This window comes from Vidua macroura, chromosome 2, assembly GCF_024509145.1.
Source record: "Vidua macroura isolate BioBank_ID:100142 chromosome 2, ASM2450914v1, whole genome shotgun sequence".
Classification (NCBI taxonomy): domain Eukaryota; kingdom Metazoa; phylum Chordata; class Aves; order Passeriformes; family Viduidae; genus Vidua; species Vidua macroura.
Window position 1 is genome coordinate 72956110 of NC_071572.1, and position 16149 is coordinate 72972258.

At 43.5% G+C, this 16149-nt stretch overlaps 1 protein-coding gene across 5 annotated transcripts in view; it reads right to left on the minus strand.

The window, feature by feature from the left end:
* The window catches only part of MAN1A2 (mannosidase alpha class 1A member 2), a 143991-nt gene extending 141114 nt beyond the window's left edge, over positions 1 to 2877 (minus strand). For all 5 annotated transcript variants that reach the window (XR_008436046.1, XM_053972127.1, XM_053972128.1 and 2 more), the window contains exon 1: positions 2181 to 2877. Coding sequence is in view for 4 of the 5 variants with exons in the window: in XM_053972127.1 (XP_053828102.1) it covers positions 2181 to 2488 (308 nt within the window). In the remaining variant the exon portion in view is untranslated. The remainder of the gene's footprint in view (positions 1 to 2180) is intronic.
* Between the last annotated feature and the right edge of the window lie 13272 nt (positions 2878 to 16149).

Here is a 16149-nt window from a genome sequence, read left to right on the forward strand (position 1 = left end):
GTAAGTAATCCAGAGCTCACCACTGAAGAGCCTACACTTTCTCAAAATACCATCTGTCAGTGTCCCTGCAATCCAGGAGAAAGAACTCCACAATGAAAATGGCAGCATGTGTTTTCCATTATGGTAAACAACCACATCAGCCCCAAGCTGATGGCAAAGAGCCCGTTGATAAAACTGTGGTAATCAGCCAAAGCTGCTTCAAAAGTAAAGCACATAACTTTGCTTCACAATGCATACTGTGACACTCACACAAGGGTCTTACAAGCAGGTTAAGCAGGCAGGCTTTTTAAGTAGTTAAGATATGCCTGGTTTGCAAAGCTAAAATAACAGGAATAATAAGTATTCTTGCTCAAATAACTCAAAAAATTAACACAACACGGAAATTTTGGACGGAGGGCAGTGGGAGGTACACACAGCCATAGCAATACAGGAACCATAGGACAGTTAACTGATGTCAGGATAACCACTTTGTTTAAGAACAGATCCCAAACAACCAAAATGCATTTAGCTCTGACAGCTGTAAGCTACTGCATATCTACACATGACACACAAAAAAAAAGTACTTAATTCCTAAAGCTGTGGCCTCAGTAACTAAAGAGGGAACCTGGAAAGGATTCATATGAACTATCAGTATCAAGAGACTCCTGTTTTCTACAGCCCATCTACTGGGCAACGCAAGATACAACAGCCACAGCTGGAGTTTTGAACATTTCTGAACTCTTCATTTTGTTTCATGTGTCCTATATTTTAGAAACTGATTTTGACTGTATGTGCCACAGGGACTGGGGAAGCTAAGAAATAAGATCACACACACAAAAAAAACCCAAAAAAAAAAAAAAAAAAAACATCGACAAAAACACACAGTGAAAGACAAGAATTTCAAAGGCATATTAGAGACTGTCTAAACCTATGTTTAATGCAGTGTTTAACCACACCAGCAATTAACATCATAGACAAAATAAGTCCTTGTTAAATATTAAGTACCCATGCCCTCTCAGATAGGGAGAAAGGGCTCATGGTAAGTGCCCCAAGACATCCAACAGCGAAGATGCCTTAAGGAAAAATACCATAGTATTCACGTATTCTTTATAACTCATAACAGATTAATAAAAAGAAGTAAATTAAACCCTCTCCTTTTTATCTCATACAAATAACTTTTAAATAATTCTTATGCCAGTAAGATATATTTTAAGCTGTTTTCAAAGGAACACTATCAGCATAAGTAACCTTTCTTTAAAATTCCCTGTATTACTAATTTGAGTATGGAAAAGCAGGTATTTTATCACCCACCATCATATTTTAACATATCTTTGACAGTAAAGAAAGAACTGTCAGCCTCATTAAGATCCAGGCAGCAGGGTAGGATTTAGGCAACTGAAGTATGTTAGAAGCAAATACACTGCATAATCATCATTTAAGGTTTTTTACCTCCGTTTTGAATGCTTAATTTCACATGATCCAGTCCTGAACATTTAGAGGCTTGCACCACACAAAGCTTTAGGTGGCCCCCAATAAGCTGTTGATACAGCATATCTAACCCTTGATACTCTTATTTTATCTGTGATTTCTTTATGCTGGCAAATACAGTTAAGGAAACTCAGCCACCGGCACCTTCAATCGTCTGGATTAACAGCAGAGCAAGTGATTTTAAGAGCCAGAAAAAGGCAATTGTGCCATCTGCACTAGTTCTGTGTCCTGCACGTCATAGGCTGACAGCCTCTGGATCACAGCATGAAGTCTTTTTCAGATCAAAGTTCCTGTGCACTATTCAGCAACAAGCAGCTGTTTTGAGTAAGCACATAATAGCTCTAGAAGAGATGCGGCAGTTTTTCAGTCACTTATACTGCCTCCACAAATACCATAACTTAACCCCCTTCTTTCCATGGCTGATGCATGGAATTGGCTAGAGTGAGAAAATAAATCAGCCTCTGGAGGACACCTCATATTTGCCCTCCCAGCTCTAGCTCGTCAGAAGGCTAAATTCACACTGGGGAAGGCAACATGGAGCCACAGCTACATATGGCAGCTGGGGGACGCAAGGCGAGCGCTCAGAAGTTGATACACGTTGGGGAGACACGAGGATGTCGGTGAGAGGAGGGACAGCAGCACGGCAAGGACCTATTTTAAGGGATCTCCCTGTCACCCAGTCCCGCTCCCTTGCCGGCGAGCGAGGCACCCACCTGTGCCGGTGCTCGTCGTGCCCTTGCCCGTGGATAAGGAAGCCGCCGAGGTTCTTGCCCCCTTTGCTGGTGTCCACGTGGGGAATGAGCACATCCTCCAAGCCCAGGTCAAAGCGCTTGTGCTTCGAGGAGTCGGGGAGGAAGAAGAACGCCCCGAAGCACAGGGTGATAAAGGCACTAAGAATAAGGAGCAGGATAAATTTTTCGGAGAGTCTCAAGGTAGCCCTGTGGTGCGGGAAGGCGGAGGCCCCCAGGTTCAGCGGGGGCAGCCTCCGCCCGGAGAGCGGCAGCAGGGCGGGAGTGGTCATCCTTTCGCTAGCGACTCCCCGGCGGGGCACGGCTCATCCCCTCAGCCCCTGCGGAGGGCGGCCCCGGCCCGGCTCGGGGGCTGCGGGCGGCTGCACCATCACCATCCTCCCCGCGGGCGCCGGAGGAAGGGAAGGACGGGGGGGGGGGGGGGGGGGAGGCCGGGCCGCCCCGACGGCCCCCGCCCCCACGGGGGCTCGGGCCGGGGCGCGGTCGCCCCGCTACCTGCGCGCCCCCTTCCCTCCTTCCCTCCCTTCCCTCGCCGCGGGGCCAGCCGGGCCCGAGCGAGCGACTCCGGTCAGCGGCGCTCCCCGAGCTCCGCGGCCGCGGGGCTGCGGGACGAGCGGCAGCGGGGAGCCGGGGGCCCGGCCTGGCACGCGGCGTCGCTCCACCCGCGTCCCCTTGTCCGGGCCGGGCGGAGGCGCATCCCCCCGGCCGCGCCGGGGCCCCGCTGCGAACGACGCCGGGAGCGGCCGCCGCGCCGGTCCCGCTCCGGACCCTGTGCCCGCCCCCACGGCGCCTGCGCGGCGGCGGCGGGCGGCGCACGCGCGCGGGGCGGAGGCGGGGCGGGGGCGGGGCCGGCGCGGCCCCCGCGGGGAGCGGGGCGGGAGCGGGGCCGGGCTGCGGAGCCCGCGCCTCTCGCGGGGAAACATCGCTCGGACTAGCAGCTACGGGAAATCAGGAGCAGCCACAAAGATGCTGAGGGGGCTGGAGCATCTCTCTTACGAGGGAGCTGCGGGAGCTGGGCCTGTTTTGTCTAGAGAAGGCCGAGAGGGGATCCCGTTAATGCACATAAATATCTCAAGGATGGGTGCCTAGAGGATGGTGCCAAACTCTTTCCTCTGGTGCCCGGCGACAGGGCGAGGAGCAGCGGCCATAAACTAAAACACAGGAAGTTTCACCGAAACAGGACGAAGAACTTCTTTACACTGAGGAATGCAGAACACTGGAACATGAAGATCCATGGAGTTTCCCTCTCTGGAGACATTGAAAGTCCACCTGGATGCATTCCTGCTCTATTGTTTGCACACGGTAACTTGCTCCAGGTGACCCTGCCTTGGCAGGGGGGTTGGACTAGAGGATCTCAAGGAAATCATCCTGGGCACCCCATAAAACAGGGCCCCATGACAGGGTTTCATGCAAAGGCAAAAGGAAAGACCTGGTCAAGGGAGCTGCAGGAACCAGATTCAGTGGAGGTCACAGAACAAAATAAAATTGGGAAACATGTTGTACCTGCAGCTTTTTTCAGAGTAAGGTGTTTTCCACATTTTAAAGGTTTAACAACAACACCGGTGACTCAGGTACTCCCAGATTATGGAGACCAGAGTCTATTTAGTGAACCTGGCAGCCAAATACGAATCACAGCTAAGGAGGTATAAAGGCAGGGGAGAGAACAGGTCAGCTCAGCCTGCTGAAGTAAAGCTAACTGGGCTGGAGAGGACTTCCCAGGTGCAGGCGGCAACCCCAGGTTCCGGTAGGAGTGACAGGATGAGAACTGAACTGAAGCAGCAGGCAGCAGCTCCCTGCAGGAAACCTTTCTGCTGAGACAAGCTCCAGAAGGAAGAGGAATCCCATCTAGAGGTGTAAATACACAAAGAAAGTGAGAGAGAAAGCATCGAGTCACGTGTCCTGCAGGTAGACAAAGCAGACACGCAGCCAAGAGTGGGTTCCAATACCACAAATGCTGCCAATGCCCCTGAGTGGGGTGCCTTGATCCCTGTTACAGCAGCTGGGATCTGAGCAATGCAGGTTTGATAAGAGCAATCCCAGGCATTTAGGTTTGTTATCTGGCTTATACTTTGTCTTACATGTTTTGAATTTGTGGAATTATGCTGGCCTGTGAAAAAAGAACTCCAAGTCCAAGTGGATGTGCTGCAGGTGAGTCCTCAGCTGCTCATCTGAGTGTGGTTTACTATGAAAATTAAGCCCTCAAGAAAGGCTTCTTTGGGAGGTCTCCAGGGAAGGAAAGCAGCTGAGCTAACAAAAAATACTCTGACAGTCGATATCGTGGTACAGGTGTGGGAGCGTCAAAAAAATCCAGATTAAGAAACCCTTAGGGCCAATCAAGTTAGTTGAAGTTAACTGCTCAAGGTAAAGCAGACCTTGACAAGATTAACTTCTCTGCTCTGACCACTCCTTATGTCCTCACAACCAAGCTCTGAATTCCCCCTTGCTGGATCTTACTGCGTACCATGTCAGAGCTGTTGGCCTTTCCCATCTCTCCACCCAGCTAAACTCTTCCATTGACTTATTTTGCTTCCTCTTCTCTATTTTCTACAAAGATGACCCGTGACAGTGCCATGCAGCAGACAACTGAGCCCTGCTCAGTAATCTTGCACTAGTGAAAAGCAGAATAAAGTGAGAAACTGCCATGAGGTGATAAAACCCAAAAAGCCAGTGTGGGATAAAGATACCAAAGAGAGGACATACAAAAAGAGCTGTATTATCAATGATACTACAATGCACTCCAGTCAGTACAGAAACTAAACCCAACAATGAATGTTGTTAGAACAGGATCAACATGCTTCAACTGGTCTTCTGGCTATTTCAACTGTCTTCTAGTTTTGATCCGGTAAAGTAAATTATCTTCAAATATGTTCATGTCTTCACTTGTTAAATTGCTTTTACGCACAGTCTGGAAAACAAAGATCAGTCCATGAAGACTTTTGTTCTTCAGTCTTTTTGCCCTTTCCTTCACTCTTCTCTGCCAACTGCTAGTTTTTCCTTTGTTTTAAAAGACTGAGCAGAAGCTTCCAATTTCTTCAGAAAATGTTTCTTTGTGTTTAGCTTATTGGAAGAAAGTGACATTTCTGTACGTTTTTGAGTTTATGATGACCTTTCCAAATTCTAAAGCATCTGTGTCTAAACCATTATGAAGTTTTGTATTTCTACAATTTTGTGCTTGTTTTGACTTCCTTACTTTTTACCAAAGTCTATTAGTAAATTTTCATCCTTTGGTTCTGTCATACTAGGTAATATGCATATCCTTGTAAGTTTGCCAGTGATTTTCCACGCTGCAGTGGTGTTACTCTGAACAACATTAAATATACAACTATATTGAATTAGTTGGGTTTTGTGAGCCTGTGCTACACTATATAAATTTTGCATCTATTAGTGTTTTATCACAGATACCCAGAACACTCTTGGAAGTGTCCTGAGCTGAAACATAAAGGTTTGCACAAGAACCAGGAATTTCCTATACTGACTGCCTTGACTTTGATCAATTGCTAATGTAACTGGGAACTTGAGGTCCAAAAGTGCTTGATCATCAGTACTAAAGTCACTGTATTTTTACAAGCCAACATTTCTGGAAACCTATTAGGGCAGTTCACATTTTTCAAAGGTACACAAAGTAAGTCTTGTAGAAGTACAGATCCATATCAACGTACTATTTCTTTCTTCTTGAAACTGCAGTGATCCTTTCTAGCATCAGAATTTGGGCACACAGTCTGGATTCATTATTTGTGAAGCTTCTTCAGTTTTCTCTCCAAAACTGTCCAGCCTTTCCAGGTTCATGGAAAATACAATGTAGCTTGAAATAACATTTGTGTTCTCTTGGACTCAGTGGTGACTGGGGTCCCAAGAGCACATTCTTTATGAAATCTAGTGTCTAGACTCACTAGCAGCTCCTGTGACTGCCTTTATGTTTTCCCCCTATCCCTCCAATTACAGCCCATCTGAAAAAGTCATTACCCTCAGCGAAGGTTTGCCACAAACCTTTGGTCTTTGACCCATTGCCCTATTCTCTATATCCTCCTCCCTGTGTTGCTGGATGTATGTAAACATACATTTTACTATTATTTCTATCAAAATAATAATCACAAATTGACCTTTGCAATTCAGATCCCATTTTCTTCCAAGCAACCCTTTAACTAACCCTATAACTTTACAAGGAAGACTAGCCTTGTTCAGCCTTAATGTGGCTATAGCAGGATGATTATTTCTGTCCTAATCTCATTCTCCTCCTTCCATTTTCAATCAAGATGAGAACACACTCTTCTCCTAATTCAGACCTATATCATGTGCAAGGTCTTTTGCTCTGAGTTCTCCCTGTGTCCTCACATCCAAATTCTGTCTCATACCTTGCTGAGTTTTTTCTGTGTAACATATCAAAGATATGAACTTTCTGATCTATCACCTCAGCCAAACTATTCCACCTAGGTATTATCATGCTTCCTTGTCTCTGGTTCTGAAAAAGGCAGTATTGCACTTTTCATATCCATTCAGAGTGCTTCTGGAAAGGCATTTTCTTTGTGAGTGACTGCCCTTGCTGTGTCACTTCAAGCTTTGCATCTTCCCAATCTTTCCTGACATGCTTTCCCCCTCTCCTAGCATTTCTGATTCATCACTAAGACACCAGCTCCTCCTACACCCAGTTGGCCCATAATATCAGCCTCCAGCACCTATTTATTAATGTTTCAAGTACTTCCATGCTTTCTTCTGTGCTTCCCTAAGGCATGAAAGGACTTGCACATCAAAAAGAAATTTGGGAACCATGAAAGTGTATTAGACTACATCAGAAAATTTGTAGCTATGAAAACTGAACACCTCTCATGGCAACTTCTCTACAGAGATACAAAATGGGCATAAATATCAGATTGTAAAGGAAAATGTGATATCTATGAGTGTGTATTGGAATCAGCAGCAGCAATGTCTTTTTTTGGCTTAAAAGTGAAAATAAGTTTTCCAGGGATAGTCAGAAAATAGAGCCAAGAGCTGCATAGCTTCAAGGCCTTGAAACCAGATAGTTGTCTGTAATGTGTACTGGGAAGACCATCCCTGAATTATTGCAGCTTGTTAAATGCATGGAAGAGATTGTGTAACAAGTTAAATATATCACCTGCTTAGTGGTCTGGGTTTGCATATGGTGAGACTTGATGGCTGAGGTTGTCTCTGGAAATAAAAACCAAGCTAATCATCAGATGGACACAAATCTCACACATTTGATGTTTGACATCCTAGCACAATCTGCTTTAAAAGAAAAACAGGATTTATACCCCATTTGTGCAATCCTAAAAATAGAATTGCTAAGACAACTTTACGATAATAGAGATGAGAAATTTCTAAGTAAATAAATTATAGCTTCCCGTTGCCAGAAGTTTATTACAGAAATGAGTCAAGATAAAGATTTTCAACATTATAAAAAACAACTCAGAGTTTGCTTTGAAACATAATTAGAAAAACCTGTCACCCATTGCCACAGGCATACTGAGATGGACAACATTTAACAGTGGCAGATCAATCAATGTTTGAAAGGGTCATGTTTTTCTTAAAATTCCATCCCTAGTCTGGTGAGCACTACAGGAGAGCGTGAAAATCAAGTTCATATTTCACAGTGAAGCATTCTTCCATTCTGGAGAGGGCAGATTAAAATTTGGCTGGAAAAGAGAGAGATTTGCTCCCTTGCAGCTGTGTTTTGGAATATCTGCATGTCCCCTGTTCCTCTATGCAGATCTTCGTGCCTGTCTCAATGAGACTCCCTGCAGGCATATGGACCCAACTGCACTGATTACTTTGCAGAACTGGGGGTTAGAAATTACAAAGCCACATGCTTTATAATTGCAAAGTCACTAACTTATCCCAGTCTCATTCAACGATCTTCTCCTTCCCAGCAGGGCCCATCTGTCACCATATCACTAACCCCATGTTTTAATGAGATCCATTTTCACTCTTTGCTTTCAAGTGTTTTTATTCTATATCTGTACATTGAAAGAAAAAAAAATGTTTTCTATTTAAAGAAAGTCAGTCATAAATATGTGGAAAACTGAAGGGCCCTTGAATATATCGCCATTTAACATTTTGTCCTTGTATTATTGATAGTTTTGCATTATCTTCCTTCAATACCAAAAGAGCAATTAAAAGATGTTTCACTTTAGAAAGAGAAAAAACTTTAAGGAAAGGTGGACATTCAAGAATAAACTGCCTTAGAACTACAACAAGCTGATAAGCAAGTCCTTTGGCAAGCCTAATCTTTGGGTAGATTTTCTCATTCAGCTCATGGTACTGAATGAGCCTTGGACTGTGAACAGTCAGTGAAGAATTATGCTGTTACAGGAGAGTATACCACTTGATGTAAAAATAACAGTGTCAGCTCTCACGTTGTTACCTCCCTTCATTAGCCCAGCCACAGATCTGGAGGGAAGAAAGGTTCTACACAAATTGCAGCTCTTCCAGGCTTTACCTTTATACCTGGGATCTCCTAGGCTGACTCAAGCCTGATGGTGGAGCTGAAGGCATCAAGACAAATTGACCAGATGCAGCAGCTGTCAGTCCACAGGATAGACTGTGAAGTTCATGTACCAATGCTCCTTTGTTCCAAATGAATTAAAAAAGCTAGGTCAGGAGCATCATCATCAGCTACAATAGGAAAATACATTACTTTGTTGCATGGATGCAATGCTCACCCAACAAATGTCTGTCAGACTGTTGTCTGTCCTGCATTTATCCAGCCAGCTGCAGAGTGATGTGCAGCTGGGAAAGCTGCTGTGCTGTGTCCCAAGCATGGTGCTCATCCTTACGACCCTGTGAAGCCATCAGGGTGCCTATTGGGACTGGTAACAGTAAGACAGGGATTTTTCCATCTGCCTCTGTGCAGGTTGAAAGTCAGCCAATGGAAATGGAAGATTTACCCATCCAAACATAAGGCTTCCTCTTGATTTGTTAGTCTGCCCATTACACTTTTCAGTAATCCTGCCCTCATTTATCTAACACTTTCTCCCTCTCTCCTATCGTTCCCTCCAAGTCATCTAAAGCCACCCAGCCCTCAGGTGGCCATGCTCTTCCTACCCACCATCTTTTAGCTGAGCTTGTGTGTGGGTCTGTAATTACACATATCCAGACAGCAGACTAGCACTGCAGGGCTTCCCTGCAGAAGCTGCAATGTAAATGTATCCAGCAAAGGCCCTACATTGCATCTCTGAAGTGCCTCTAGTTAGGAACTTCTAATATCCTCCCCCTCCTTCCACTGCATGAGGCTTTCTAGCCACAAATCCCACAGGGTCCCTGCCTGTATTCCAGCTGTGCCATGTGAGCCTGAGTGGCCTCCCACTGCTGGTCTGGGATTTCCCAGATGTACGGAGGTGTGGGTGAGTAGTAAGCCTGACCTTTTTGATCATGCTGCATTTATTAAGGTATGAATCCAAGTCATATATACACAAGGAACACAGAATTTGCTTAAAATGCTGTTCAGGCTCCACTGGCTGAGTTAGCAGACAGAAAGTAATTGAGTCCAGTGCATCATCATGGCACGAGCTCTACTTGACAGCTATGCAGCAACTGTGTGAGGGGTGTGTTTCAAACCACCCTGACTTCCAGATACACAGCCCCCCCAGCTGGAACAACCATGCAGGAAATTTGCAGCTACTTGGATCTATTAGATACACTTAGAAATTCTACTGTTCCAGCAAGTTTGAAAATCTGGATACTGAAACAGAGCTTCTCTGGTGAAATCTAGGCATGTGACAATGGGTGGAGAAAAAAAGGTGCTTCTGTGCCTGCTTCTACTGGTTGTGATGACCAGTGTTGCCACTGTTGATGAAAATGCCCAGAGACAGCAGACTGGAAACTTCTGCTCTACTGTATCTGTGATTATATACTTTCAACATCATTATACATTCTCTTCTTTCCCCTTCCAGAAACACCCTCATGTGAGCACACACTCTGAAAACAAAGAACAGGGAGCTGTCTCCCTTCAGGAAGAATGAAGCCAACTTCATCCCTTCTCTCAAGCATGAATAAAAATCTGCTGATCTTACCTGAACGTCTTCAGAGCTTTACATTTAGTCCTTTCATGCCTCAGAGAGCCTATCCAGCCTCCCTGTAAATGCTGCAATGGAAGTTTATGTTCCATCCAATAGTTAAATAACTGCTGACAGGTTATTGTGTTGTATCATTGGTAGGTATTCACATACTTCTTCAGGGACAGTGGCCGAGTCAAAAGCTAAAATAAAAGATAGCAGCATGAATGCTGTGCTTACTGTTTGTGGTTTGGTACCTAAAATTTGTATATAATAGGACTTCAATGCATTAGAGTCCTTAAAATGGAAATCACAAGTCACAGTAATTATAGAAAAAAGATCAAGGCAGCGGAAAATGTTGCCAGATCCTGCAGTTGAGTCACAACAACCCCATGCAACACTATAGTCTTGGGAAAGAGTGGCTGGAAAGCTGCCTGGCAGAGAAGGATCTGGAGGTTCTGGTTGACTGAACATGAGCCAGCTGTGCCCAGTGGCCAGGAAGGCCAATGGCATCCTGGCCTGTATCAGCAATGGTGTGGCCAGCAGGATCAGGGCAATGACTGTCCCCCTGTAGTCATCACTGGTGGGGCCACACCTCAAGTGCTGTGTCCAGTTCTGGGCCCCTCACTGCAAGAAAGACAATGAGGGCCTGGAGTGAGTCCAGAGAAGGGCAACAGAGCTGATGAGAAACAGCAAGGGAGCTGGGGTGTTTAGCCTGGAAAAAAGGAGGGTCGGGGAGACCTTATCACTCTCAACAACACCCTGAAAGGAGGCTGTAGCCAGGTGGAATTCGGTCTCATCTCCCAAGTAACAAGCAACAGGACAAGAGAAAATGGCCTCAAGTTGTTGGGGAGGTTTAGACTGGATATTAGGTAAGATTTCTTTCATGGAAAGGGTGATGAGGCATTGGAAGAGGCTGCCCAGGGAAGAGGCTGAGTCACTATCCCTGAAAGTATTTAAAAGACATGTAGGTGTGGCACTTAGGGACATAGTTTAATGCTGTACTTGACAGTGTCAGGTTTATGGGTGGACTCTATGATCTTAAGGTTCTTTTCCAACCTAAATGATTTTATAACTCTAAGATGAAAATCACTAACCTTGGTACAGAAAAAATCACATTAAAAGTAGAGTTCCAACCTCTCTGGGATGGAACTGTGTAAATAACATGGCAGCTTTAAAAACTATGAAAATCTTGAAAAAGATCAGATTCAACCAGCACTTTCTGTTGTACATGAAAACCATTTAGACTAGTAAAAGAGATGACCATTAAAGGAATGGCACTGGTTTGGGGAGTAGTGGTTGCCTTTTGCATAGAGAGATAAAAGAGAACATTGATTTGAAATGCCAATGCAAAGGTAGGAAGATCATTTTGTTCATAGGAAGAAATGTCCATTTTCTCAGAGAGAGTTCAGAATAAAAAAAGGAAGTAGGATTTCCCACCCCCACCCTGGAGAGTTTTGTTGTGGGGTATAGGGGCTTTTGGGTTTTTGGTGGGTTTTGTGGTGTGGGGTTTTATTTTTTTTTTTTTGGTTTTTTGGTGTTTTTTTTTTTTTTTTTTTTTTTTTTTTTTTTTTTTTTGTTTGGTTTGGTTTGGGGTTTTTTTTGTTTTTTTTTTGTTTTGTTTTGTTTTTTTTTTGTTGTTTTTTTTTTGTTGTTGTTGTTGGTTGGTTGGTTTAATCCGAATTATTCATTAATGACTTGTGATTCATTGAAAAATAAATATCTGAGTGACAACTGAATTAAGATCCCAAAGGTCTTTAAAAGGCACAGATTACATGATACTAAGCAACCCATTTAAAACTATTTCAGTAAAGACTAGAGAAAACAAAAAAGCAAAATAAATAAACATGCCAAACAATGACAGCAAAACAGCAGCTGACATTGTTTGAGTGGGTATAACTTTAAAATTTTAAAACATCAGCAGTTGTAGTGACAAGCCCAACTAGTTCACAAAGATGTATATACAAGCCAGGAAAATATTTGGGTTAAAGAGTAACTGGGAATAAGGTCCTTGCAAGGAAGATGAAGGGGAAATGTGCAATTTCTGAGAATACCTAATGAAACCAGGCACAGAAGTCTCATATTCTAACATACAGAACAGACAGAACAGCATCAAGGAGAGTGAAAGCAGAAATAGAAATAACCGAAACAAAATTATTATATACATGGAACAAGCTTGAAATGTCAAAGAGTAAAATGCCACACTGGGGGAGAAATTCCAGAACCGAGTATCTGGGCAGCATCAATTCAGAGAAAAGGCAGAGTGGTGAGCTAAGGGCACGGGGGTACACCCAGCAAGCCGTGAGTTTCCATCAGAATCTCAGGGGGAGTACATGTGTTTTGCCTTAACAAGGTGTGTGTAACTACGGAAAATCAGCTTCCTTAGCAAACCTGACCCAGATCTGAGCGAGCTGGGTGCATCACACTGAGTTGTATTCACAGGAAGGAGATGTCTCCCAGAGACAAAAGAATATTTATAGAAGGCCTTGGAGATCACTGTAACTTGCAGACTTTTTACAATACTAAAGGTTTGTTCTTCTCGTGTGTTTAGTAGACAGTGCCTCACTAAACTCTTTCATAGCGTGCTCTGCAGCTGTGACATTTCTGCACAGACACAAGGACCTGACTAGATATTGCCAGGCCTGGTTTCTACCTCCTGCTTGCTCCTACTCTGCCTGCTTTTGCATAGGGGAGCAATTCTGGCAGAAATCCTGTGGCTAAACTGATATGTTCCCCAGCCCATCATTCTCCCATCATCAGGTCTATCAGCTTCTCAATTTATCAGCTGCATTTTTATGAGTTTATGGCATACCAGACCCACATTTTCTGCCTCCTTTGTGCTATATTTGACTCAGCCTCGGTTGCACCTACATCTCAGTGTGTAAGAATGTTCCAGAAATTCATTCTTCAGTGATTAAAATCTTGTAGCATCTGTTTTAAATTTGCTCAGACTAATTTATCACCATTTATTTCTGCTCAAATGCTACTGCTAAAGTACCAGCATTCAGGTTTTATGATTTCTTTTATGAAGAGCTTGAAATTTAGTTTTGGCTGAATTTTTCTCATGGCAGAGATTCAGAGATTGTTCATGGATATCTCATAATAAATAATGCAAATATCTGTAACATTTAGTGTAGATCTGTGCCTGGAATGCTTCTGTTTATGCTATTTCATGTCTATTTACCTACTTACCAACAGGTAGAAGAAATGTACTATTTACGTGAAATAGAAGGCTTTTAAGTGTGGCTTATTGCACTAAACTTCATCTAAAGCTAATGACAGCACATAAATCTTGGATGTTCTCTGTCAGTAGCTATACTTCATATCCCTCACAGACATTATTTAACAATTGAAATGTATTAGGAAACTAATTTGATGCACTTTAAAAATAATTTTAAGGTACACAAGTACAAAATAGTCTTGGCACAGACCCTGGGAAGCAAGGGAGTGAAAAATCTGGGCAAACAACCTGCTTCTATCTTCCACACCTCTCCCAAAGGCATGTGCATTGTGAAAGTTACCTTCTGAATCAGCAGCTCAGCTTCCCATCTGCATTTGCCTGGGGACCCCCATTACCTGGGACACCAGTACACTCCACCCACATGGCACAGCACCAAACAGCCTCACCACCAGGCACAGACAATTCTTTAGTCCCACTCCCCTTTTTGTCAGCTTTCCTTAGAAATGTGCTGGCACTACTGCACTCTTCCCTCCCTGACACGCGGTATGATTAATGACAGTTCTTAAAAACTACAAATTCCTTTTTTGTCAGCATGCCCAACAACTAGAGTTTCACATGCTAGCAGCTTCATCAGTCTTCAAGCAGGAAACAAATCATGACACATTCCCCACAGGTCAGAATAAATGTTCCACTGTGGTGCTTCTTTATCATTACTGAAAGAGAAATGCACCTAAGGAGAAAGCACCCAAGATACATTCTGAAAAATCCTTCCCAAATTCCCTTTCGTCTACCTCTGCTCAGTGCTGATGGACACAGTTTGTGGGAAGCAAAGAAATATGTGCCTACACTGAGCCCCTTTTCAGGGAAAGAAAAAAAAATTGAAAAATTGACGCTAAACAAAAGATACTTAATCTAAATTGTAGTTTTATTGAATCAGTAATGCTTATTTTGGTTAGGATGCATAAGGGTTTCAGTTCAACTCTTTTGTTTACAACTGCCCATAATTACCTTCTGACAAAAATTTCACATGCCTGGTTTATCCAGTTGCTGAATTTTCTTCTGTTAACTTTTAGCAAAACAAATTTCAGCCATTCTCATCAGGAAAGCAGGGGGAACTCCTGTTGTGTTACAAACTTATCTCCAAACCATTTCCAGTTTGAACAACGAATTGAAAAAGATAAGTTCTGACTAAATTAGGTAAGGAGACTTTGAAAATATCTTTCTGGGGCATTCCTGCCATGGTCAGGGAGAAATCAAGATGGCTTTCCTGCCCAAGTAGAGCCAGTCCACGGCTATGAGACCCTCCTACCTGATTTGCACCAGGTTTTTCTGAGCTATTTGTTCATGGACTATCAACCAGAGTTGAGAAAGTGGGCATTTTCTTTCAAAACCATCTAGGGAAGAAGCTGTAGTCCATTTACCTATGGTTTTGGGCTGGAGTTATCACCGTGAGAGTCCTCAGGCTCCTCACAGTTGCTCCCATGGCACAGGGATGTGCCCCAGAGCACAGCCCTGCTGAGCACAGCCCAAGCCACCAGCGTGTGCCCAGAAGCAGTGTCAGAGAGCCCACAGCACACAGCACTGACGAGCCCACTGCCAGCTGGTGCTCGCTTCTGAGGAGCACAGCACAACTGCTCAGCCACGGCTTCTGCTTTGCAAATAGGTACTGGGAGCCCTGGTTTAGCCAGCTATTAACCCAGGTTATGTGGGCTCCCTTCTCACTGATCTGTGCAAAGTTTTGATCAGTGTAATGAGGTACTGAATCCACTGCCTTATAAACATCTGTATATTGTGTATCAACGGGGTTGCCTTTATCAGTGTATCTTGCTATCTTCCCAGCACAACTGTTTGATCTGACTCATTTCCCTGAAAAACATGCTAATGACATTAATTATAATCTTACCCCTCAGGTCTTTCTCAGCTAATCCCTTAACCGCTTTTCCCTTATTTCACCATGACTGAATCAGGCTAACTAAGTTATAATTAGCAGTATCATTCTCATTCTCTGAATATTGACACAATATTATCACTAAGACATGATTTTCTGGGGTTTCTTCATCATTCCCATATCTGTTAAAACTGTTGAAGGTGCAGAAGTCAAGTTGCCCAATACTTTTATAACTCATAGGAGCAAAAAGCTGGGCCTGCAGATTTATCAATGTCAGCATCTGTTACTTAACAAGCCAATAATTAGTGAGTCAGAAAGCAGTTCATTTGATATATGTGTATCACACTGATTTCACCCAAATATAGTAAGGAAAATCTTGTTTTGTCTTTTATCCACCATTAAAAGCCATTTTACCAGCTTTATCTAGCTATGACCAAACATTTCTGGGGCTTGAGGTTTGGGTGGGGTTTGTTGGAGTTTTTTTTTTTATATTTATGCTCTTAACTTTATAGTCCCTTTTGACTTTCCAGTCAGAGACCTTCTTGTTTGGCAACTTTATCTTCCCATATCAATTTCCCAAGATCTGTGGCTCCTCATTTGACATTTGTCTGGCCTGTATCCAATTTTTTCCTTTTGTTAAAAATTGCTTCTTTATTTCTAATCATGGCATTCCCTTAACAACTGAAAACAGTACCGATGTTATTTTCTTTGGTAGTAACAATAATATTGGACAGCTAATAAAGGCTCCTCAAGAGCAATCATCTTCCATGTACATTGTTCTGCCCAGATATATTACCCAAACACATTCTCCTTATGACTTTCCTGAGATTTCATAAATTAAAGCTTTTGAAGCTTTGT